General features: G+C 41.5%; 1 protein-coding gene across 1 annotated transcript in view; it reads left to right on the top strand.

Moving 5' to 3' along the window:
• Positions 1-503: 503 nt before the first annotated feature.
• Positions 504-25,061, top strand: part of CSPG4 (chondroitin sulfate proteoglycan 4) — a 125,004-nt gene continuing 100,446 nt past the window's right edge. The window contains exon 1 of the mRNA XM_089671355.1: positions 504-585. Within this exon, the coding sequence (XP_089527481.1) occupies positions 519-585 (67 nt within the window). The 5' untranslated portion in view covers positions 504-518. The remainder of the gene's footprint in view (positions 586-25,061) is intronic.

Below are 25,061 nucleotides of genomic sequence, written 5' to 3'. Positions count from 1 at the left end.
ATTACACAAAGGAAAGGTCTATAGGGGTAGACCCAGACAAAAATAAACAGTGAATTGTTTTCCCAAGGCTAATGAATGTGCCGATATGTGTTATAACAGTAGTGACAAGCACGTAACTATATAAACTTGTTCACTGCAATATTAATATATTTTCATACATATATCAGAGTAATATTACAGGTTAGCCTTGTTAATGTACAAAAACATCTATCGGGATCCTAAGTTGAAACATGCTCATAGGTCAGCTAAAAAAGCGTACAGGCTTTCAAAGGCGTCCCAGTGCCATACAGTCAGCCCTCTGTGTAACTCACACACAGAGCGATTGTAAATGACGTTCTCATTGATACCATGTAACGCAACTCAATGACACAACGCAGCACAGTTACAGTATTTGCCAAAAAGTCCGGCAAAGTTGTTCACACGGTGTGCGGTGTAGGGGTTAAGCAGACAGGGTGGGACCCCAGTGTAACGTGAGTCCCTCACACACTCACTCTGTGTCTGCACTGTGCAGTAGCTGTATGATGGCTGGAGGACACTGTTTGCTGCTTCTGCTACTCCTGGGGATGCAAGGCATGGGATGTGGAGGTAACGGTTTGGGTGATGAAGGGTGCAGGGAGGGGGACAAAGAGGGGAAACGTATAGACCGGCATGTGAAGGGGTCCCCAGGCAGGCAAAGCTTTCTTAAAACTTTTCCTTGAAGTGTGCTGCGCTCTGTACTGCACTCTTTACTGGCCTCTCTCTATAGAATGAACTGTTATGACTCCAATACTTCTTTAGACATATGATGCACAGCTTCCGCCTTCCCTTGCTATTTGTCTTACACTTGGTGACTTCTTTCTACGTAAACACATACATTTCCACACCACGCTCCCATACATCAATTAGAATACATCATTCATTTCTTCATCCTTCAATTAGGTGGGCAAGTCTTTTATTACCATTATTGTGTACAGCTCTTTATTCCTTATAAAAATCTTTCTGTACACTTCTGAACAATGAATATTTCTCTCTTTTCACATGAAATGCACATTGGTACCTGCCGGTGAAGAACAACCTCTCAATCACAAGTTGAGTCGTTTTCTCATTCCACACTCCATGGTCAATAGCCAACAAAATAATCTCTCACAGTCCTCATCATAGACAGTTTTCTCACAGAAGAGGAATTAACAACCTTCAGTCCTGTAATTGTTGGAGAACTACCACTCCCAGCATGGCCTGTCAGACCACAACCAATGTACACATGCATGCAAAATGCCATGAGTATATGAAATGATTTGTCCTGTATATATTTATATATCTCACAGTCTATAAACAGGATTTTAGAATTTTGCTCAAGCATCCCTGATAAGCTAGTTTAGCTCAAGTGTTAGTGTTCCAAGCTGTCCTCTCATGATCTCTTCACATTAATCAGCAGCAAGTCTTCACAAACTCTTACATCACTTTCCAAGTGCTTCCTCATCTACACGTTCTATTTCCTCTGTGGACTATAAACCTATGCAAACACTGGGGTTGATTTACTAAAACTGAAGCGCTCAGAACCTGGTGCCGCTCTGCATGGTAGCCAATCAGCTTCTAACGTCAGCTTATCTAATTAAGCTTTGATTGTAACCTGGGAGCTGCTTGGTTTCTATGCAGAGCTGTGCCAGATTTTGCATGGTCCAGTTTTAGTAAATCCCCCTTCTGTCTATCATTGTATGTACACATTATCCATCTTCTAACTAGGCACCTTTCAGATAAGATACTAAATGGTTTATATGGCTGTGCATACTATTACTGTATTATCTATTATTTTGTAATATACTTAGTTATATAGTTAGTTTGGATGAAAAAAGGCTAAAGTCCATCCAGTTCAACCATAAAAAAAGTTATAATCCTATACCCACCATTGATCCAGAGGGAGGGAAAAAACCCAGCAAAGCATGATACAATTTGCTCCTGCAGGGGAAAAATTCCTGATCCCCCAAGAGGCAATCGGATATTCCCTGGATCAACTTTACCTAAATATGTTAGTATCCAGTTAAATTATGTGTATCTAGGAAAGAATCCAGTCCTTTTTTAAAGCAATCCACTGAGCTGGCCAGAACCAACTCTTGAGGGAGTCTATTCCACATTTTCACAGCTCTTACTGTGAAGAAACCTTTCCATATTTGGAGATTAAATCTCTTTTCCTCCAGACGTAAAGAATGCCCCCTTGTCTTCTGTGGTGACCGCAAGGTGAATAGCTCTACACAGAGTTCACTATATGAACCACTGATGTATTTATACATGTTGATCATATCCCCCCTTAATCTCCTCTTCTCAAGACAGAATACATTCAGTTCCTCTAATCTTTCCTCATAGCTGAGCTCCTCCATGCCTCTTATCAGTTTGGTTGCCCTTCTCTGCACTTGTTAACCTTATTTCCTTTTCTAGTCTAAATGAAATGTCATCATATTCCTGATTAGGGCTTTATCTTGTTCCTGAAAGAAATTAGACAAGTATTTGTTTTTTGGATTGAACACCCACTGAAATGATTTCTTCCCAAGACTAATAATTTTTTCAATACATACAAAATATAGAAACAGTATAGAGTTGTGCATAAAGATAAAATATACAATCCAACCATTGACAATGAGTCTTTGATATATATGAAACAGAGAGATTTCAGTTATAGGTATGGTCCAATGGCTTCCTGTGTCTCTTGGGGTGCTGGGTGTAGGATCTCCCTTTCATGGTTCCTGGATCTGTTGCTTCTACGTTTTTCAGTTGTACTCTCAGTAAAAGAAAATAAGAAAAAAACTCAGCAGGGAGAATAGGAATACTTTCAAACGGCTATGGCAGGTGCATAGACCTGATAACTCAAGAGCAGAGATCTTGTCTTCACATGGTAATCCATTGCATGATATTAGCAGATCCACTGAAATATATTCCAGTCCTTACTCCACCTTTATTTTTCTTTGGTGAAAGCTATATATGGACCATTACATTTAAGTGATGAAGCTATGGAGCTCCCAATACAAATAGATTTATTTCAGTTATAGGTACAGCCCAATAGCTTCCTATGTCTCTTGGGTGCTGGATATGAGTCCTCCCTTTCATGGTCCCTGGATCCTTGTCCTTCCAATTTTGTGTGGGGTGTTCTCACTCCTTCAGTTGTACTTTTAATAATGGAAAATTAGAAAAGAACTCAACAGAGATAATTGGAATACCTTAAAATTGCCATGGCAGGTATAGAGACCTGGCAACTCAAAAAGAGAGATCTTGCCTTCATAAGCTAATGCAATGCATCATATTAGCAGATCCAGTGAAATTTATTCTAGTCTTTACTCCACCTTTATTTTCATTTGGTGAAAGCTATATATGGATACATTTAAGTGATGAAGGTATGGAGCTCCCAATACAAAACAGAGTTATTTTAGTTATAGGTACAGCCCAATAGCTTCCTATGTCTCTTGGGATGCCGGACTCTCCTTTTCTTGGTTCCTGGATCTGTTGTTTTCCAGTTCTATGTGGAGTGTTCCCACTCCTCCAGTTGTATGCACATCTTAATAATAGAAAATAGGAAAAGAACTCAGCAGGGAGAATAGGTCTACCTCCAAATGGCGATAGCAGGTGTACAGATTTCGCAACTCAAGAGGAGAGATCTTGTTTTCACGTGATAATGTAATGCATTATGATGTCCGTTTATGACATAGAGAATAGCTGCGATTCAACGGATCTCAGCTATTCTCTGGTCATTCACAGTTTATGACACTCAGGAGATCATGTCAGCCCTTCACTGGAGATCTGTGTTCTCTCTCCAGATTCTCCAGCCCAGAGCTGGAGAATCAGAGGGACCGCAAACTAAGCAGAGATAATTTACCTCTGTTTAGTAAACTGATCTTTTACTGTAATCTCATGAGATTATAGTAAAATCAGCCGTTTTCCAGAGTTTGTAGACCGTTTTCCAGCGTTTGGAGACCGTTCTCCCTTCGTTCGGAGAACTGCTTCATAAACTGCATTCACAGGAGAACTGTGTTCTCTGAGAATGCCGGAGAACTGAGCAGCGATCTATTACCGCTGGTTCATAAACGGACACCAATATTAGCAGATCCACTGAAATGTATTCCAGTCCTTATTCTACTTATATTTAAGTGATAAAGGTATGGTGCTCCCAGTACCGGAGCCCACATGTATGTCACATCACTAGATTCAGTCTTTTTAGAATTCTTATTCTCATATTTCCCTGCTTCTAGCTCCTACGTAGAGAGCCTTCACTGATGCTGTTTTCCTCCAGTCTCATTAATTACCATGGTTTACATCATGTTCTGTGCCAGGGACACCTCATCCACTGTCATACTGACTGACATGCCGGTTTACATATGAGCAGAAAAAAAAACATTCTCATTCGATCATGGGTGCTGAGCTCTTTATTGTTGGGTTAGAACTACTCAGCCTCTGACATGATGACAAGGAAGAACCACTCTCAGGAGCAAAATGTACAGTTCTGTATTTGTAGCTAGCCATTAAGTGAAGGGAGGGGTGCAATAAAAGTCTAAGATCACTGAAAGATTGACATCTAAAATTACAATTTTTTATGCAGGCAATGCAGACATATAATATTAATGGTTCCTAGCGGAGTTCTTATTTAATTCAATGCCACAAACATTGGCTGGAAAAGTGGCATGCATCAAAATAAAACATACTGTATATTAGAACAGGTTATGATCCCTTTTACATTTCTTAGCTGCTGTTCAGTAACCATAGAGACATTGGGGACTGGAGACAGATGCTGCACAATTGTTGAAAAACAATATAATTCAATGGTACAATGCACTTATGAATTGATTTACCAAAAGCACAATACTTTTTTCAATTTACAAGCGAAGTTGCATTTTGCATGAGATGTTGAACTTTGCATTGTGCTTAGTGAATGTGGTGAAATTTCACTTTGCAACCAATAGCCAATCGTGTGCAAGGAAAATTAAAAAAAACATATTTTTGCTTGAACATGATTAGATGATGAAAGTCAACAGAGCTTTGCTGCAATCACTAAAATCTGGGAAATACTCCCATGCAAAGTGCAACTTCGCTTTCCTAAGTGAAGCCTGTTTGCCTTTGGTAAATCACATCAGTGTCTTTTTTTTTTAGTCATGGATCAGTTATTAATCCTTCTCTTTTTAAAACTAGAAAGGAAAGTGCAGGACCATGCAGCTCTTAAAGTAATTGTAAATCTAAAATATTATTACTTTAATGCACGGGTGTCAAACTGGTGGTCTTCCAGCTGTTGCCAAACTACAAGTCCCATGAGGCATTGCAAGATTGACAGTTACAGGCGTGGCTCCCAAAGGCAGAGGCATGATGGGACTTGTAGTTTCATAACAGATGGAGGGTCGCCAGTTTGACACCCCTGCTTAATGCATTCTCTACATTAAGTTAAAAAAACAGTTTAAGATTCTCTCTGCCCCCTTTAAACACTTACCTCTCTCCTGGATCAATCCAGCATTGTGCCCGGCTGCAGTCTTCTCTCCCTCTTCACACAGGGACTGACAGACAGCAACGGCTCCTGCTGCTGTCAGTCAAATTCAGTGAGGAGGGAGCATGGGGCAAGGCTGAGCTGTGCTGTGTGTGTCAATATACACACACAGCCCAACTCAGGAGCAAGCCTGCATGAGTGCCCCCATAGCAAGCAGCTTATGGGGGCATCCTGAGAAGAGACCTAGAGGAGGTTTGGGGCTGTTTTGTGCAATACCATTACAAAGAGCAGGTAAGTATAACATGTTTGTTATGTAAGAGGAAAAAAAGCCTTTTGAAACAATTTTAAAGTATGAGAAAACCTATTTGCTAGAATCTTGTACAAAGCTTTAATGTGGTAATATAACTTTGAAAAAGTCATTTTCAATAATTTTTAGCTTTTATTCAAACATCACCTAGTGATCCTGCCTCGAAGGTCCTTGTTCAGGCACTTTTGGTTCTAGGGTAAAATATTCTGTTTCTATCTCCCATTTTTGCTGTTACCCCGTTTTAAAAGCTTCAAGTGGTGAATAAAAGGGGGCATGGTCCACTGGCATTACCATTAGAAAACCTGCCCAGAAAAATTCCATGCAGCTTTTGCTGGAGTACATACATAGGTTCAAGTAGAGCATGCAAATGTCTGCAGGAGATCAGCTGCACTAAGATGCAACCAAGGACACACAAAGTACAACTATCACTGTAGTTTTGGCCATTGCGGCTATGAGAGCTGCAGCTCACATACAGGAAAGTGATAGTGTTGTTTACCCTCCCCTCCTCTCTCCTTGTACATTTACGGAACTTTGTGTATTCTGTATTCATACAAAATGTCAGTACTAGGTATTCTGTGAATGGACAAGGGGAGAGGATAGATAAACAACATTTTTACTTCTTTGTATGATAGCCACAGTTTGCAGAAGTACAATAATTGCTCTACTTTCCAAAAAAAAAAATTAAAGTATTTTTAAGATTTTTACACAACAGAGCAGTATTGTGGACCTGGGATCATCCGCCTTAGAGGTAACTGTTTTGGAAAACCACAAACCTCAAAAACCTTTCTGCCTGGAGATTTGCTTAAATAGCCTGTAGTCTATATTATTATACACTCCCTAAGTCCACTTAGTGTCACCAAATGTGGGCTGAACGATCATTTTCAACAGCCGTAGGAGAAGACCTGTTGCAGCTTGGCTTCCTTCATCAAAGTGTCTGAGACAGTCTGCGTTACCCCTGTCAGGTTCATACCTACACTGAAAAAATGCAGTACAGAAAATCAATTTGGTATGTGAGGGAAAAGAAATGATTTGTAAATTTCTTTGCTCTGATACTGATAAAGCTGAGAACTAAGCATAGTCCCATTCTTCCTGAAAATTTAGAGATCATTTCCAACATATGTATTTAATAACATCTGTAGATTTCTAAGGTATCATCCAAATGAGTACTTGTCTTAAACATTCATTCCATTTTTTTTTCCAATGTGTGCCATCATCTAATAACAAATGTTTATTCACTCAATTAATGGTGCACACAAATGGTATAGCAAAGTATAAAAAGTACATGGAAAATGAAAGAGAGGAGCTTCACAAACATTAGCAGTTCCCAAAAGGTCTTTTTAACTGGTCATTGTCATTTTCTAGCCAAAGTTTTGTTCCTGACCAGGTTAGCTTGTAGGCAGGTGCAGTCTATTTTCTCCACTGTAAGAGGCTCTTGTTCAGAGCGGTACTGCAGCTGGAGGGTAGGTCATGGGAAACTTGGTTTCTCTATGGTTTCCTGGAGCACCGTGTTGGTTGGCTTTGCTGCATCCAGATGACCCCGATGGCCATATTGGGTCAAGCAGAGTCTTTTTATGTCCCTGCCCCCCCCCCCCCCCACCCCAGTTTTGGCATGCATTTGAGAAGTGGCTAGTGTAAGGAGAGCATACCCGCCTTTCAGGGACAGCACTAGCGGTAGGGAAAGGTTCTGGAGGAGTAGGAAAAGAGCAGGATCTACGTCTGCAATTCCGCAAACTCCCACTTGGGTTGGACTGACCAAGCTGCATTTCACCTCCCTTGGCAAACAGTGTCTTAGATTCAGGCCTACCGCTACTGACTCTCTCTGCTGCACTGACTTTAAGTTCCCAGTCAGATAAACTGGGCTGTTGCACTGTTTGCGAGTTCTTCAGTTCATCATTTACTACACTCCAGGCCCCCCGTGTGATTATTGCCACCACACCACGCTGCACCTACCCACAAACCTCTTGAAATAAGTACAAATCTTAACAACCATTTTCAAAGTATAATGACATATTTCTCCTACTATTTTATGTGGATTTGTTTATCTTAATGATACCAATCAGCCACACCCTTGTGCCTGCTTCATTTGAGACAGCATATTTGAAATAGAACCCATCCTTTGTCCATGCAAAGCAAAGCAACAGGTTTGCTTTAATGCCGGCTCCCCAACACATGCTCACCTTTACTTTGCTCCCCCAGCACTTTTTTCAGCTATCAAGGAAAGGAAGCCCTATGTAAGCTGTGAACCGCTTTAGTTGGGCTGGGTCTCCACTCTATTATGGCAATGCTTGGCCAGGTAGAGGGTCTGATACCTGAAAATAAGGGGCGTTAATTTCTAAGAAGGTCTCTCTACTCCATGTGATATATAAGATCATGCGACAATGTATATGTAGGACGTTTTTTAAGAAAAAACTGTAAGGCTCCAGGGTCACACAGCGAAGATGTCAGGACTGAGAATGCAAGTAAGTATTTATCTGCTATGGCAAGGAAAGGTGGAGGGTGTATTTCCATAAAGGACAACTTTACTAAAAGTTGTCCTATAGCTGGCCTTTGAGAAGCCTATCAGGTCTGTACATGCCCCCTGCAGCCTGATAGGCAGCCCAGCAACTGAAGGAATACAAGTAGCAGACTGAAAAGGTTGCTGCTGGTTGCTGTAGGTTCCTGATTTATCGGTTATTAGTCTAAAGTGGTGTTTATCAACCAGTTATACTGTAGGATCCTTGAACAGTGACCACCAATGCAATTTTCCACTAACCACCCGTGCATAATTGGCAACATTTCAAAAAAGTTTCAAGGGGCACCTTTTTTTTTTTGCTGTATGTCCAGCAGGCCATTGTAGATGGAGAACATACTTTACTTAAGGGTGGGGCACATTGTTAACCTATTAATTTATTTATTACAGGCATATACTGTATATAGCTCCAACAATGAATGCCTTGCTTTACATACTGTGTGTAACAATTTATTTTTAAAATATATATATATATATCTATGAATATTTCTCATAGTAAGCATATGGGTAGGGGGCACCAGGAATCATGAGGGAGAAGTATGGTGGGGCAGCAGTCTATGATACAGAAGCAGTTTCCTCCACATGCAGAGTGGCACAGAGAAGTTTCTTTGACAGATCTACCTGTTCAAGTGCTCTGATTCCCACTGGCCTTCCTCTCCAATCATTCTCACATGATGTCACACACAAGCGTCTGGGATGGACAGGAGAGGAGGGCTGGCGGGGATCAGTGCAATATACTCCTTTTGCCACTCTGCAGGTTGGGGAGGAGCACTTTAGGTTGAGGGTCGGCAAAGCATGGGAGCAAATGCAATCTACCAGTCACTGACCCATGATCAATGAGAAGATCACAATTCATGGGTTGCAGACCCCCACTCTATATACAAATGCTATGCTGCAGGAGCTCAGCAGAGACTTTTGTAGCACTACCCCCTTAGGGGTTGCTGAGTATTTTGGTCCCCCTATAGTCCTGCAAAGCCAGGCAACACGCATTTTTCACAGACATGCATCCAGGAGTCAGTAACCAGTCATTGAGCTTGGGTTTTTTGAATTCTATTAAAGGAATTTTTAACTTGGATGGGGTAAGGGGTGTATGGGATGCCCAATGCAACCAAAAAACAGAGGACAACTTCCTGAAACTCTCTCTTTTGGAGAGCTAGCCAGCATTTCCTGTAGTACCACCCCAGACCCCAGATAAATACCCATCTCTCTGGAGGAATCCCTGAGCAGGGATCCAGTACCTGTCATTTTAAGAAATAAGACAGTCCCAGGAGGTGGCTAATTTGGTTTCCCACCAGATTAGCTCTTTCCCCTATCTTGCCCAGGGGGTGCAGGCTTACTCACTCAGTCCTTCTCCTGTGCGGCTGGTGGCTTGGTGGTTATTACCAGGCCTTCTAGCAGGGCCGCTCCTTCCCTGCTGCACAGGTGGTCCTCACTTTGGAAGCTGGTGAGGGTCTAAGCTTTCTTCCTTCCAAGCTCCACTGCCTGTAGGTGAGCTCATCTCCATCTGGGCCCCCTCCCAGGCTCCTGCCTTCAGCCTGATATCCTCTCTGTCTTCCACCCAAACTCTCCTGCTGCTGCGCAGGCTCAGCTACTCTTAAAGGTTGTCCTGGCCCCTTGCCAAGCCTCCTGTTGGGGATTAGCCAGGATTCTCTAAGAGTACAAACCAGTCACACCTCAGATCTGCCAACTACTTCTAGACCTTTCTCCAAAGTTCTAGAGCAGGGGGAAATTCTAGAGGGGCTGGTCTGCAGAGTCTCTCAGCCCTGATCAAATTTTGACCTTTCTGCTAGCTATTACTCTCAGGCTGCTACTCAGCCCTAGCTAACAATTGGAGTTTAGCTACTTGGAGGGTGCTACACTTAGCTTAGAATAGATATACAGTGCCTGCATAAAAAAAAAATGCTGAACCCTCAACATTTTACCTCCACGCACACTCCTCAAAACAAGAACTCAGACCCCCTTCCAGGTGGGGTCTCTGAATACAAGAAAGAGAAGGGCATGCTAATGATTAAAACCTTATGCTGCCAAGTGGACAGACCATTTTTTTTATTTTTTTATTTTATTTTTTACTTCTGGAAGCATATGACCTGTAGAATAAAAGAAAAGATAAAAAAAGATTTTTTAGGCCCTGCAATAGCTGTGCAAATGCTTATCAAAACAATATTTTGGCTAACAATCATTATTAGAGGGAACAAACACAGAATAGCTTACAAATTCCTACTAAGGTATTTCTCACATGGAGCATGCTAAAGTGTACACCCATGGAGGACCTCATTTACCCACAAGGGCATGCGCAGGTATTCTCTGCATCCCTGTGCAGGCAGTCTCATTGATGTCAATTGAAACCTAGCTGCTGCTCCCAATCTGACTTCCATGCTAGTGCAGGGCATGGCCCTAAAAGCAGACAGTATGAATTTGGGGACCTGCTTTGCAACCACACGAATGTCAGATTGGGAGCAACAGCTGTTTCCGTGCAGGTGCTGTGTCCCAATTGCCTGCATGGGAATTCATGGAACACTTGTGCATTCCTGTGTGGGTGAATTGGGATCGGTGCTGCAGGGAAGGGGGAAATGATCAGAGGTGATTGGGCAAAGAAGTGCGGCAGGGGCTGTTAAGGAGTGTGAAAGAAGAGGCAGCGTGGCAGAGGATGGTTCGGCAGCCAGGAGGGAGAGCAGACAAGGCTGCTGCTGTCCCTGCAGCTCTGATTTCTGGGATGCAGCCTGGGACATGCCCATGGTGGGACAGCTTCCTGAAAAGTGTGACTGTCCCGGCCAATCCGGGACAGTTGGCAGCTATGCCAGTGTAAGGGATCCTACACTGAAAACTAACATTAGAGGGCAAAGTCACTTTTACTGTCTGCATTATTTTTCTGCATTTATTTCAAGAATATTACTGAAAATAGTGCTTTAGGGAGTTTGTAACATCATTATCTGCCCTGGATGTCAAATGAAATAGGTACTCCAAACTAAAGTTTTAAAATGTATAAAACTTTCTTTAAAGTGATACTAAAAGCTTAAATATTTGAATAACAAAGAGGAAATACTTACCTGCTCTGTGCAATGATATTGCTCAGAAAAGTCGCTTTCCCCCTCTTCTGGCAGTCCCCCATCGACACTGTCAACTTCTCCCTCCTGCAGGTGCCTCAAGTAGCAAGCCATGAAGTTCCCTGTGCATGCACATACCCAAGCTGCGCTATAGACACACACAGCACCAGTAAAGGCTGGTATACACGGGCTGAATGATTCAATAGAAACCAGCCAACATTGTGTACAGCAGCCTGTCCAACAGAAACTGGCCTAATGTCTGGCTTCTATCTAACGGACATGCTGGGAAACAGACATACTGACTGCGAGAACTGACCGGTGTATTCTGGTGGGAGGAGCAGTGCCCCTGTCAGAACACAATAGCTCAGCAAGGAGATCGATGTACTAACATCGCATAGTTAGTACAGCGAGCTTCTTGTGAGCTCCTCAATTTTTTTCCATTCAGCCCGCTGGGTTGGACGAAAAAAACTACCTGTGTTTACCAGGCTTAAGTCATGCCCCTGATCCCTTATCACAGGAGTTTGACTTAGGCCCCATGTACACGGGACATTTCTGAACGATGGAAACTGACTGCTGGAAAACGTAGGTTAAAAAAGTCTGTTTAGCCGCATTTGCATAACGCGTTTATGCGCGTTCGTATTTAGAAGCGTTTTTTAAAGATAAGCACAGGAGAACCTCCCAAATGACCAGAATGCAATGAAAAGTGGTAAATTATTAACTATTTCAGACTGTTTCAGAGAAATACAGAGAGTAGAAGCAGAGAGCGGTATGTGTTGAGATTAGCTTAGGTGCGAGTTGCTCATTAACATTTCTTTTGTTTCCAAGGGTGGGAAAGGTGTCTGGTGGAGGGAGTTATTAAGGTCATCTGGCAGGGGGTCTTCATGAGGAATTTGAGGTGTGAATGGTCATTAACATATCTTTTGTGTCCAAGGGTGGGAGAGGTCTGAGGTGTGAATTGGTCATTACAATGTGTGACAAGCTTGGTAGGAACATCCTGTGTTCAGTGTTTTGTCCATTTGAGTACCTTGAAATGCTTTGCATGCATTTTACATTATTAAAAAAGGCTCTGGCCAGCATTGGAAACTGGAAGAGTTCAAAAAAAATTTCAAGCGCAAACGCTTATAAACTCGATTTGCCGCGTTTAGCCGCGTTTACAAGCGTTTTGCGTTTGAAACGCTGATAAAATCGACTGCTGAACGCATGTTTTCTGCGTTCAAAAAAACAACTGTAAACTCAAATGCCTGCAAACAACTGCAAACGAAGATGTGTACATTGACACATAGGAAAACATTAAGGTGAGTCCAGGGGCTGCTGAACAAAATGCTGAACAGCTACTAAATGTGAGTTTATCAGCTGCAGTGTACATGAGCCCTAAGTGTTTAGGGATGGGGGGGGGTTGGACAAGTGGTGGGGCATTGGGGAGTTTTTATTACCTTCATGAAGAGAATACATTAAGGTAAAAAAATTGTAGACTTTAAAACCACTTTAGCTGTAAAACATTTTTTTTAAGTTGTTGATCACACTATTATAACCTGTAGGTATAATCCATTTAGGCAGGGGTTCCCTGAGAACCTGAAAATTATTTCAAGGGTTTCTCAGGGCTAAGAAGATGAGAAAGACTGCAAGTGGCACTTTTTAAAGTACAGAAGCCTATGACAACCAACTAAAAGTTATATTTGTTTGTCTAGTTTGCACTAAGCTGCTTAAAGCTGCAGTCTAATAGATGGATACAAGTTCCACGCACAACTCTTCTTTACACCATACTATTTAAAAGAACACCGTCTAATGAAATAACCGTTAATAAGAAACAAAATTTCATCTACATTAGTTTTATTGTAGCAAGGCAACCACAGGGTTTGAACTTAAAGTGTTACTAAACCCACAACAGTAAAATCAATCTGTATATGCAGTAAAACATGCTTGTTATACTCACTCTGGAACCTAAGGGGTTAATCCTCTGCATTGTGTAGAAAGGTTGTTTGATCCTATCTTCTCTGATCCTCCCCTTCTTCCACTGTCCCCCTCATATCTCCCGATAAGACATATCGTGTGGGGTCACTCTGCACATTCTCAGTTTAGTGTGTATTGCTGGAGAGGTTTTTTTTTTTTCTTGAGAGAGTGTATGTGATCAGCACAGGGCCAATCAGCACTGTCCAGACAGAGGGTCAGGGGTCCTGCATCATCCTAGAGAAAGAAAACTTCTCCTAAAAGCTTTAATATGTGCTCGGTCAGACACTGATAGAAGTCACAAGACTGCTATCTACTGCTGATGAGAAAACATATTTAGCAGTTTATATTTACTAAAACAATTGCATTTCCCTGTATGTGTACTGTGGTAGACCAGATATAGTGAAAGCAGGGTCCTGGATTTAGTAACACTTTCAGTAGAAGGGATAAAATAAAAAGGTGTTCTCAATGGTGACCACACAAGCTGAACTGCAACATCCATCTCCCACTATTGTCACTTCATCCAGATCAGTTGCAGTTTTATGGGATTTAAGTGTTGGGAGCTGAGAATCTCTGCTATATATCTAAGGATTCAGTCTTGAGCTGCTATACTTAACCAAAAGACATTTTTAGCCGTACTGAAACTAGCAATGCGACTTAATGACAGTAACATATTTTATTGATTAAAAGGTCAACGTCTCTGTGGCCTGTGACTTCAACAGGTTCTAGCCATGTTCATTCATAGCATCCCAGTGACGGGCCGTTGAAGGAGGTGTGTGGGGCATGGGGGGAGGGCCACATTTAATTTGTAGGACTGCTGCTGGATCACTTTTTCCATCTGGGTGTGTCTGGGAGTGAGTGGGATAGACAGAGGGGTCTGTGTTAGTGTGATGCCGCATTACACGTCTGACATTAAATGTTCCTTTCTGTAAGAAATGCTTCTTTGAAAAGTGTGTTTGAGGCCGGAGGAGAAGGGGGAATTATGTTTTTTTGCCCATCACTTACACACCCTGTGACTACGCCCTACAGCTATGCCTTCTGTGAGCTTCTTTAGTGGGCACAGAACTGTTTCTTATTAACAGCTCCTGTAATCAAGCCGTTATGTGTCATTTTATTCTGACTAATGCTTTATAACTGCTTTTTTTAAGGAATAAATTGTTCCATATTAGTGCTCTATTTTTGTACTCAAGTCTGTATATGTACATTAAACCTGAATCTAAAGGTCACTTCATCCTTTTTTCCACTTCAGTGTTGCTGATCACTTTCTACCTTTATAGCTATTATTTGTCTATGTGCTCTTGCTGTTAATAATGACTGCTTCCAGATAGTGACAACCATGAACCATGTGTGTGTAGGCATGACCATTTGTAGTCTCCATTGGAAGCCAATATTACAGGATGGCAATGCAGGAGTCCAACTGGGAGAGAGTGTTGTCACCCTATTACAAGAAGTGCCTATGACAGCTACTATCTGTCTAGATGCACTTGCTCCAGTAATAGCTGCTTCCAGATAGTGACAACCATGAACTATGTGGTCACAATGTGTGTAGGTGTAACCATTTGTAGTCTCCATTGGAAGCCAAGGTGACAAGGTGACAATGCAGATGTCCAACTGGGAGACATGGACAGAGTGTTGTCTTCCTATAACAAGGAGTGCTTATAACAGCTACTTTCTGTCTATATGCACTTATGAATGGCTGCATTTCACTGCCCAGGAAAGGCTTCCAGGTAGTGACAACAGTTGACTATGTATTCACAGTGTGTGTAGACATGACCACTTATAGTCCCCATTGGATGCCCATGTAACACAGTGACAAGTCAGGAGCCCAAGTGGGAGACATGGACGAAGTGTTGTATCCCTATAACAGAAAGTGCCCGAACAAAGACCTTCAAGGCAGAATCACCTGGGTATTACTCTTTTTAGATTAAACATTTTAAAAGTAACTTTTTTTAAATACATTAACACGTTAAAAATTATATAAAATGTTTGTAATAGATTTTACAGTATAATTTAAAGCAGAGTTCCACCCAAATGTGGAAGCTCCGCTTATCTGCCTCCTTCCTCCCTCCGCAGCCACATTTGACACCTTTTGGGGGGGAGAAGGTTCTTGGTTTTGACAAGTTCCCACTCCCACTTCTGGCTCAGTTTGCTGCAGCAAACTGAGTCAGAAGTTCGGCCCCCCTTCTTTCACTCGCAACCCTCTGGGACATTTCACAGGTTCCAGAGAACTGTGGTCCATTCACAGAGCACAGTAGGAAACCTCCTGTGAAGCTGCAAGGCTTCACTTCCGGTTTCCCTCAATCAAGATGGTGGTGCCAAAACTCGAAAGCCGACTGAAGAAACGGCTTGGGGTGAGGACACAGCTGGATCCCTGGACAGGTAAGTGCCCTTATATTAAAAGTCAGCAGCTACAGTATTTGTAGCTGCTGACTTTTAAAGTTTGGGAGGGGGGCCGGAACTCCTCTTTAAACACCATAAACAGAATAACTGGAACCTGCGTCTATTTTTTACAAATTAACTCAGCTATACTACTTAGAAACCTCCAGGAGTACTTTTTGTATCTGAATTACCAGAGGTGTAATGACAAGGTCCTTTAGCACCCAACATGGAAAAGCCAAAATGTGCTCCTCCCATAAGCTCTGAAATACTACTATGCTACTACTAGTGCTAGTACAATGCAGAACATTTAGTATAAAACTCCTAAAGCAGCAAAGCACTTGAATACTTTCAGTAATATCAACGATACTTTTCTGGTGAAATTGTAGAAAATCAACCTTGCTGTTCAATGTTGTCCAAAATTTGGACCTGTGCAGGAGGACGACTTTTCCCCAGAACAGGTTCACTTCAGCACACCACCATACTGGTCCTCCATTACATCCCAAGCCTCCAGGGGCAAAGAGCACTTCTCATTCTCTTCACTTGCAGCCACATAGCCATACACCTCAAACGTTATTTTATCTCCCTGTACCACATGCTTGCACCCATAGGCCAATATTGCTGAATTGTGCACTTGAAGTTAAAAACTTTTTCTAAAATTTCTCTCTTCATTTCAGTAACAGGAAAATTTCCTTCCAAGAAACAGATACATATAATTCATGATACCATAGATACTGCAGCCAGGTACACACTCTTCAGCATAGCTCAGCATAAATCACAGAGCTGGTTGCGACCTTTCCCTCTATTCTACAACTGAGAATACCTCCTCTTCTACAGGGGAACAACAACTAGTGTTACCATGCTCCCCTTGTATCCCCTATTTATGTGTTCTTTCTCTAGACTGGCCAGTAACTTTTCCAGTCAATGGAGAGCCCAAGCTGTTACAAAAGAACCATTTACCCTTTAAGACCTCATACAAGCATTTAATACAACTGCAATATAAAAAAGTCAAGCCCCAGTGGCATTAAGGTCGAGGTAAAAATTTCCTAAATTTCCCCAAACCCCCTCTTCTCAGCTGTATCCCATACACAAGTCCCCATCGTACAGCTTTAAATGACTGTAAGCCAATGTAGATGCCTATAGAAGCATCTAAAGGGGTCACCATAACATACAAGTTTAATGAATCCAGCTTATAAATGAAGCTATTAAGGTTATGGGGATTGTATCTGCACCACATTTTGAAGTCTGGTTGGGGACCTTTATCCAAGTTTTTTGGACTTTGATGTTTTCTTTTAAACTTTTCTAAAGCTTCATAATTGCATCTCATTTGCATGTAGAGGTTTCCCATGCCCACACTTTTTAATACAATTGTTTGAAATGTGATGACAATATTGCCTGTGTGTCGGGTTAGGCTCAGGAGTAAACTAAGTCAAAATGACTCGTGTAAAATGATGTGAAAAGTACAGGTGCATTGCACTTAATGCCGGATGGAATCGATCATGATTGAATCCATATCAGTAGATGCTCTGTCAGTGTATAATATTTATCTGAATAGTCCTCTCTTGTGTATAGTTTTGCTTAAACTCCACTGTAATCTGTTAATGTCAATGGTTTGGAAATCAGCAGCTCAAAAGTTATTGCATGAGTAATTTAAAAACCACTGAAACTGGGCAATGGAGTTGGAGCCTGATGATTGCAGGGGTTCCGTACAGTCACTTCTTATCCACAAGCAAAAGCTACACCCTTTCCCTTCGACTGTCCCTATTTTGGTGAGCTATCTATTTCAGGCCCGGAAAGAGGCGAGGCTGGACCAAATGGATGCACTTGTACCAAAATTTAAACATAACTCAGGAGTGCCTTGGGTGCAGAGGACATTACTAAAATGTCTCAGTTTTGGATCTAGGAAGGTACTGAGAAGTATGCTACAGCAATTATTTGTCCCAAATAACAGGCAGTTTGGACCTGTTTGGACCAGTTTGGAGAAAAAAGTTATTGCTAATGAAAACTCAAGCTTCACCTTTCTTAATAGGGAACATTATGACCTCTAATTGTTTGCTTGGGCAACAGCTCTATTTTTATTCTATCCTTCCTTTCTCAAGTCAAATCACCCGCCTCCCCCCCTCCCCCAATCTTATATATTTAGATTATACCAGCAACCCAGATCAAAGAATGTGGAAAAAAAATGAACCCAAAGTTTTAAAACAAACAATGCACAGTCCTCATGGGTGGCCACATAATATTGCCTAAAATGCAATAGATTAAAAAAAAAAAACATTGTTAGGACAAAACTAACACAGTCTGGGTCCCAGACACTTACTAGGCCCACAAAACGCATCTTGGGAGATTGATGTCATCAGGTTTCCCTAGACTAATCTGCCCAGAGTCTGGATTATTTTTCAAGAAAAAAGTTTATTTAAAATAACTATGAGAACTAGATATTTGTACATGTTCAGATACTTTTTAAATCAAGTGAGGCTAGCAAAACAGCCATTGGAAAATGTTCTCAATACTCATTTAATAACGTAAAAGCAATATTCACTAACCTATAGTAACTAAAAAGAAACAATCTTTCACTGGTCTCACTATGGCAGTTGTTTCGTTGCTGTGGGTTATCGTACACTGAACACTATCCCTTTTCTTTACCTTTAAATTCTCTAAATGTCTTAACTACTATATTGACCCAAATAAACTATAATTCAAACTGATCCTCTCTGTATACAATTCCTTATAAATGTATGCAAGTGATGCCTGACTAAACCACTTTGGTTTATGAAGAGTGCAAGAATATTATTCTGGAAATGTGGTTGTTTAAACAGCAGCACATATTTAGATATGTCTGTTCCTGTGTGTATTCCTCCTTTGGCAGCCTTTGTCTGACGTATCTGTATTGTGCCTGATTTGCTATTACTGCTGTTAAAAAAGAGCTCCAGGGACTGTAACTAGAATGAACAGAGGAAAGTAGGTGTAAAATGTTAATTACTTTTACCTTCATGCTGTCCTTTCCAAGTTGTAGATCTCTAAAAACTGTGCATAGAGTGCAGCAGTAATATTAGTACATTGCTTTGGTCCATGCTCTCTATTTCTGTTTATCTGTTTTAATGAATGGAATTAGTTGCTGCAATGGAAGTCAATGTGGCCGCCATTTGCAGTGACTTTATCTATTCATATGTAGAGACCCTGCCCTATTCTGTGGTGTCCATAGCTAAAATTAGTGTATTTACTGCTGTATGTAACCAGCCTTAGCATCTTTTTACTTTTTTCTAGGCTCTGCAGGTCTTTTCTAAGCTCAGGGGTTGATTGCTTCTACCCATGGCTGTGAAGGCGGTATCAGTAATTATAGTGGGAAAGATAATCACTGAGTTCTGAATATCTAATTGACCCTACCAATTCCTGTGATCCTTGTTTAGAGGTACGGTTTGGGATAGGGTAAATATTTGGATCACCTTTCTGTGAGTTTTCAATCTCCTGGCCATCTGCCTAGATGTCTTCATAGAAGGATCTCTACAAAATCTCCCAGAAAAGAAGCCTCAAGGTCTCAAGAACAGTAGTCCGGGAATCCCTAATCAAACACCTATATGCATACCAAACTGAAGAAATTGGTTATGGATTCAACCAGGACTCATGGGGCTTTTATATATATATATACTTATTCATAGTGTACTGGCATAAATACACAGGCTGATGGTAAAAAAGTTACTCAATGAACGACTTCTTTAATGAAAAAACATCTTAAAAACATACAAAACAATAAAGCACCACACTCCACGGATCCCATGCTAAATCTTTAAAGTTGGGTAATATAGTGGACCATATATTGAAATATGTATTATTCCATAGTAACTACAGGTGAAACTCGAAAAATTAGAATATCGTGCAAAAGTTCATTTATTTCAGTAATGCAACTTAAAAGTTGAAACTAATATATGAGATACTCATTACATGCAAAGCAAGATAGTTCAAGCCGTGATTTGTCATAAGTGTGATGATTATGGCTTACAGCTCATGAAAACCCCAAATCCACAATCTCAGAAAATTAGAATATTACATGCAATCAATAAAACAAGGATTGTACATAGAACAATATTGGACCTCTGACAAGTATAAGCATGCATATGTACTCAGTACTTGCTTTGGGCCCCTTTTGCAGCAATTACTGCCTCAATGCGGCGTGGCATGGAATCTATCAGCCTGTGGCACTGCTGAGGTGTTATGGAAGACCAGGATGCTTCAATAGCGGCCTTCAGCTCTTCTGCATTGTTCGGTCTCATGTCTCTCATCTTTCTCTTGGCAATGCCCCATAGATTCTCTATGAGGTTCAGGTCAGGCGAGTTTGCTGGCAAATCAAGCACAGTAATCCCACGGTCATTGAACCAGGTTTTGATGCTTTTGGCAGTGTGGGCAGGTGCCAAGTCCTGCTGGAAAATGAAGTCAGCATCCCCATAAAGCTCGTCTGCGGAAGGAAGCATGAAGTGCTCCAAAATCTCCTGGTAGACGGCTGCGTTGACCCTGGACTTAATGAAGCACAGTGGACCAACACCAGCAGATGACATGGCTCCCCAAATCAACACAGACTGTGGAAACTTCACACTGGACTTCAAGCATCTTGCAGTGTGTGCCTTTCCATTCTTCCTCCATACTCTGGGTGCTTGGTTTCCAAATGAGATGCAAAAGTTGCTCTCATCAGAAAAGAGGACTTTGGACCACTGAGCAATAGACCAGGTCTGTTTTTCTTTAGCCCAGGTAAGATGCTTCTGATGTTGTTTGTTGTTCAGGAGTGGCCTGACAAGAGGAATATGACATTTGAAGCCCATGTCCAGGATCCGTCTGTGTGTGGTGGCTCTTGATGCACTGACTCCAGCCTCAGTCCACTCCTTGTGAAAGTCCCCAACACTTTTGAATGGCCTTTTCCTGAGAATCCTCTCCAGGCTGCGGTCATCCCTGCTGCTTGTGCACCTTTTTCTTCCACACTTTTCCCTTCCACATAACTTTCTATTAATATGCTTTGATACAGCACTTTGGGAACATTCAACTTCTTTTGCAATTACCTTTTGAGGCTTTCCCTCCTTATGGAGGGTGTCAATGATGGCTTTCTGCACAACTCTCAGGTCAGCAGTCTTTCCCATGATTGTGATTCCTACTGAACCAGACTGAGAGACCATTTAAAGGCTCAGGAACCCTTTGCAGGTGTTATGGCTTAATTAGCTGATTAGAGTGGGACACTTTGAGCCGAGAATATTGCACCTCTTCACAATATTCTAATTTTCTGAGATTGTGGATTTGGGGTTTTCATGAGCTGTAAGCCATAATCATCACAATTATGACAAATCACGGCTTGAACTATCTTGCTTTGCATGTAATGAGTCTGTCTCTTGTATTAGTTTCACCTTTTAAGTTGCATTACTGAAATAAATGAACTTTTGCACAATATTCTAATTTTTCGATTTTCACCTGTATGTCAGCTCCATATTGCAGGGTAGAACCAATGAGCCCCCATTATAAGAGACAATCTATGAATTGTAGTAACGCACCTTTCAAAAGGGACATGCGTGGTAGAAGAAAAATATATGTAACATAAACGTGCAGTCTACAGGAGGAACTTGATGCTATATTAACCTCCCTCATGCACTAAATAGATGACTCAGGGTGTCTTGTAATAAGTGATTGTAGAGCCCAAATGGAAAACTGATTGTAGGCCAGAGGAGTAAACAGGTTAGGCCTAAGTATAATGTGGTATGAATTGCTGCACATCTTCACCCTCCTCTAGCACCCAAAAGGGATAGGGCTGCCGTCCCAGGGAGGATTTGAATGGACAAGACCTCCCTCATACATGAACAGAGTTAATCTTCCAATGGCAATGGTGTAGACAAGTGAAGGAGCAGTCCCTTGGATATGAAATGGTATACGACTTCACCCCCCTCTAGCACCCAAAAGGGATGGGGGTGCCGTCCTGGGGAGGATTTGAATGAACAAGTAGACCAAGTAAATCTTCCGATAGCAACTGTGTGAATACATGAAAAGAGCAGTCCCTAGGAACAGACAAGAGCATGGGTCCCTTTAGGAAAATACAGTTCACAATGCAGGAGCTGGATCCAATGCAGACTGATACTAATCAGACTGAGGCATAAGTCATCATTAGTGGATCTGGGGGTGTGGAGACGCCTTTCCTGACCGGTTTCGCCAGTATAAACCAGCTGCTTCAGAGGGAGGCTTCAAAATCAGAACTGATATTGTTATTATGGAATGATACATATTTCAATATATGGTCCACTATATTCCCCAACATTAAAGGTTTAGCATGGGATCTGTGTGGTGCTTTATTGTTTTGTTCTGTATGTTTAAGATGTTTTTTCATTAAAGAAGTTGTTCATTGAGTAACTTTTTTACCATCAGCCTGTGTATTTATGCCAGTACAATATGAATCTATATATAAACCCATGAGTCCTGGTTGAATCCATAACCAATGTCTTCAGTTTGGTATGCAGAGAAGGATCTCTGCATGGACCTTGCCCCAGCCTGAGGCATGTGCCAGAGGTTCAAGGGCTGAAACTAACTGCTGGAGTCAAAATCTGAAGGTAGTTGGGTTGCATGGAATTTTCCTTCTCTAGTGCAGTCTTTCTCAACCTTTTTAACATTGATTAACCCTTTCATAAACTTATAGGTCTCAGGAAACCTCTGCCAATAATTGCAATATCTACAGCTGACAGTACATTAGCCAGGTTGTCAGCGGGAAGTATGCTTCTTACATTGGTGGCCAGTACAAAAAAAATTCCCTTACAGCTAGCTAAAAAGCTAATTTTCTGGGAACTCGTAGCAACCCCCAGGGGAACTCTAGTTGAAAAGACTGCTGTAGAGCGTCCTAGAGAAGCTGGGTAGAAGCTACTCCTGGACATTGTAAGAAGAATTCATTGCCCATTAAACAAGGTATGATTGACTGCTATCAGAAGGTCAAGGCCGAAATTGATTAGAGAGAGACGTGGAAAGAACAGCACAGAGGTAGGTGTAATTAACACTTTACACTTACCTCCCATTCTTCCTTCTAGTTCTGTTTCTTGGAGACACCTGTACTGAGAACTCTTTACACTGCTGACCTTCTACTGATAAATGTTAGTTTCCCAGCAGAGTGGTGCTCTAGTGAGTACATTGGTTTCTGAATCACTAATCTAGAACAAGTGTAAGGCTACTTTCACACTGATCCATAGCAAAAATGCGACAAGAAAGCATATGCGTATTTGCCTCATTTTTATTGCCTTTGAGGAGCATTTTTTATAGTACATGTGACTCAAAAACTGCACCAAAAACGCAACATGGGTTTGTTTTTCATGCATTTTTGCCACGTTTTTCATTGATTTCAAAGGGTAGGTGTGTTTTTGGTGCATTTTTTTTACCACACCAAACCTGCACCAAAAATGCAGTAAGCAGGATTATAAAAAATGCAGCAGACCCACAATGGATAAGTGTGAAGTTCCATAGGATTGTATTGTCACGTTTTCCTTCTGATTTTTTTTGACACAAAAGCGGATCAGTGTGAAAGCAGCCTCAACATTAGGAGTTCTGACTTCACTTGCTGCATGCTTCTTTCGGTACAGGTTCCCTTTAAGTGTGTTTTTGTGCTTTTGATATGTGTGGGAACATTTCCTATGTGGTTTTTGGTTATTCTCTGAAGGTCAGAAATTAAACACAAACTTTGAGGTCACAAATTATAGAGATGAAAAAGCAAGGCGGTTGATAGTGGGGAGGGCGACAGAGACATTGCTATACATAGACTTACTCCCTTATATACAGTCCTATAATTTCACATTGTCCCACACAACACACCTTTAAATATAGATACATGTGTAATGAATAACCTCACATGATGTGCATTATAAACATAGTGAATATGCATACATTTTCATACAGAATCATCTTAACATTTACATTTATGTAAACATGAATTGTTTAATGTCTTCATGTCAGATGTACTTTGTAATTACATTTAGGTTTATTAGTGGGTGCCTTTACATTGCATATTGCTGTGATATGAATTGAGGAGCAATGGCAATCAGAATATGTTTGTGTTATGGTGTTAATTAATGCAATTATGCGCACTGTGTGCGATTTGTGGTGTGTGGGTTATGGGTATGTACTGATGCAATGCATTTTTAGTCCCCCTGACAGTGACATGTCATCAGTGTAGACGCCATACATTTCTGTGAATGCATTCCCTCTTTATCCCTCATCTCTCCAAATTTCATTGCTCTCTCCACCCTCTTACATCTCTAGTATCATCTTTCCCTTTCCCCTGGGAAATCTTTGTGGTCAGTTTGAATTATGATTCTGTTTAATTAAGCACAGAATCCATAAGTGCGTGGCTATAGAAGAGTGTGGGAATGAGGAAGTCTGTAAGACGGAGGAAGAAGAAGAGTGATCCAGGGAGAGGCAAAGGACGAGGGAAAAGTATCACACTGCCAATGACTGACTAAGCATCTTCCTTTACCGCTCACTCATTATTTCTTTCTACCTCATTCTCCTTCCCTCTCCTCCTCCTCCTCCCCTTCTCTCATTCCCTCCATCACTGCATCCTTAACCTTTTCCCATGTTTTATGTCCCAGCTAAAAATACCCCAAAACATTAATCAGCGGCTCCCTGGGGAACCGTGTGTTACTGTGTGCATTTTACTGGGGAGAAATTATGTGCGAGAAGGAGGTAGATTGATGGAGGGAAACAAGAGAGAGAGAGGGGGTGTTGGAAACGGAAAGAGAAGCAGAGCGGGAAGGAGAGACTGTGAATGTGTGAGCTGTTGCGGGAGGGAGAAAAGAGTAAATAATGAGACTCGATAAATTCTTCATTATTTTGATACAGCTTCTGGAAAGATGACAGAATCATCCACAAACTCTATTCTCTTTCCTTCTATTAGTGCTGTTTCTTCATCGCCTCATCTACTGCGACTAGCACAGATCTCCCCCCGTTTCTATATGTGCAGGCCCCAGTCTTATTAGCTCATGCAAAAATCATGCACTGTGACTAAGACCTGCAGGTCAGGCTCGAATTTTTTGTTCTGGTTCAGGTCAACCCAGACCAGATTTAATCTGGGATTATATAAAAATATCCTGTACTTTATCATAGTCTCAGATTTGCTAAAATAGTCTTGATGGCTTTCTGCAGCTTTCCTGTTCGTCTCTTAAGCTTTTGAGAGACAAGTTAAACAGAGATCAAGGCAAAACGTTTTTTCCATTGAGAAGAGGATAGAACCTTAGTCAGGTTTTTATCACCATCTGTGTCCCTATCAGGGGTGGACTGACAACTCATGGGGCCCCAGGGCAATAGGGGATCATGGGGCCCCTGTGTCCTTGCCCAAACTCAAAAAAACCTATGAAAAAGGTACCAGGGGCATCTAATGGGGCCCCCTACTGACCCTGGGCCCTCGGGCAGTGCCCGAGCCTCCAAATGGTCAGTCAGCCCCTG

Source organism: Staurois parvus, unplaced genomic scaffold, assembly GCF_062004578.1.
Source record: "Staurois parvus isolate SC_StPar_1 unplaced genomic scaffold, SC_StPar_1.0 ptg000105l, whole genome shotgun sequence".
NCBI lineage: Eukaryota > Metazoa > Chordata > Amphibia > Anura > Ranidae > Staurois > Staurois parvus.
Note: the sequence above shows the minus strand (reverse complement) of the source record. Positions and strands in the feature narration are given on the sequence as shown.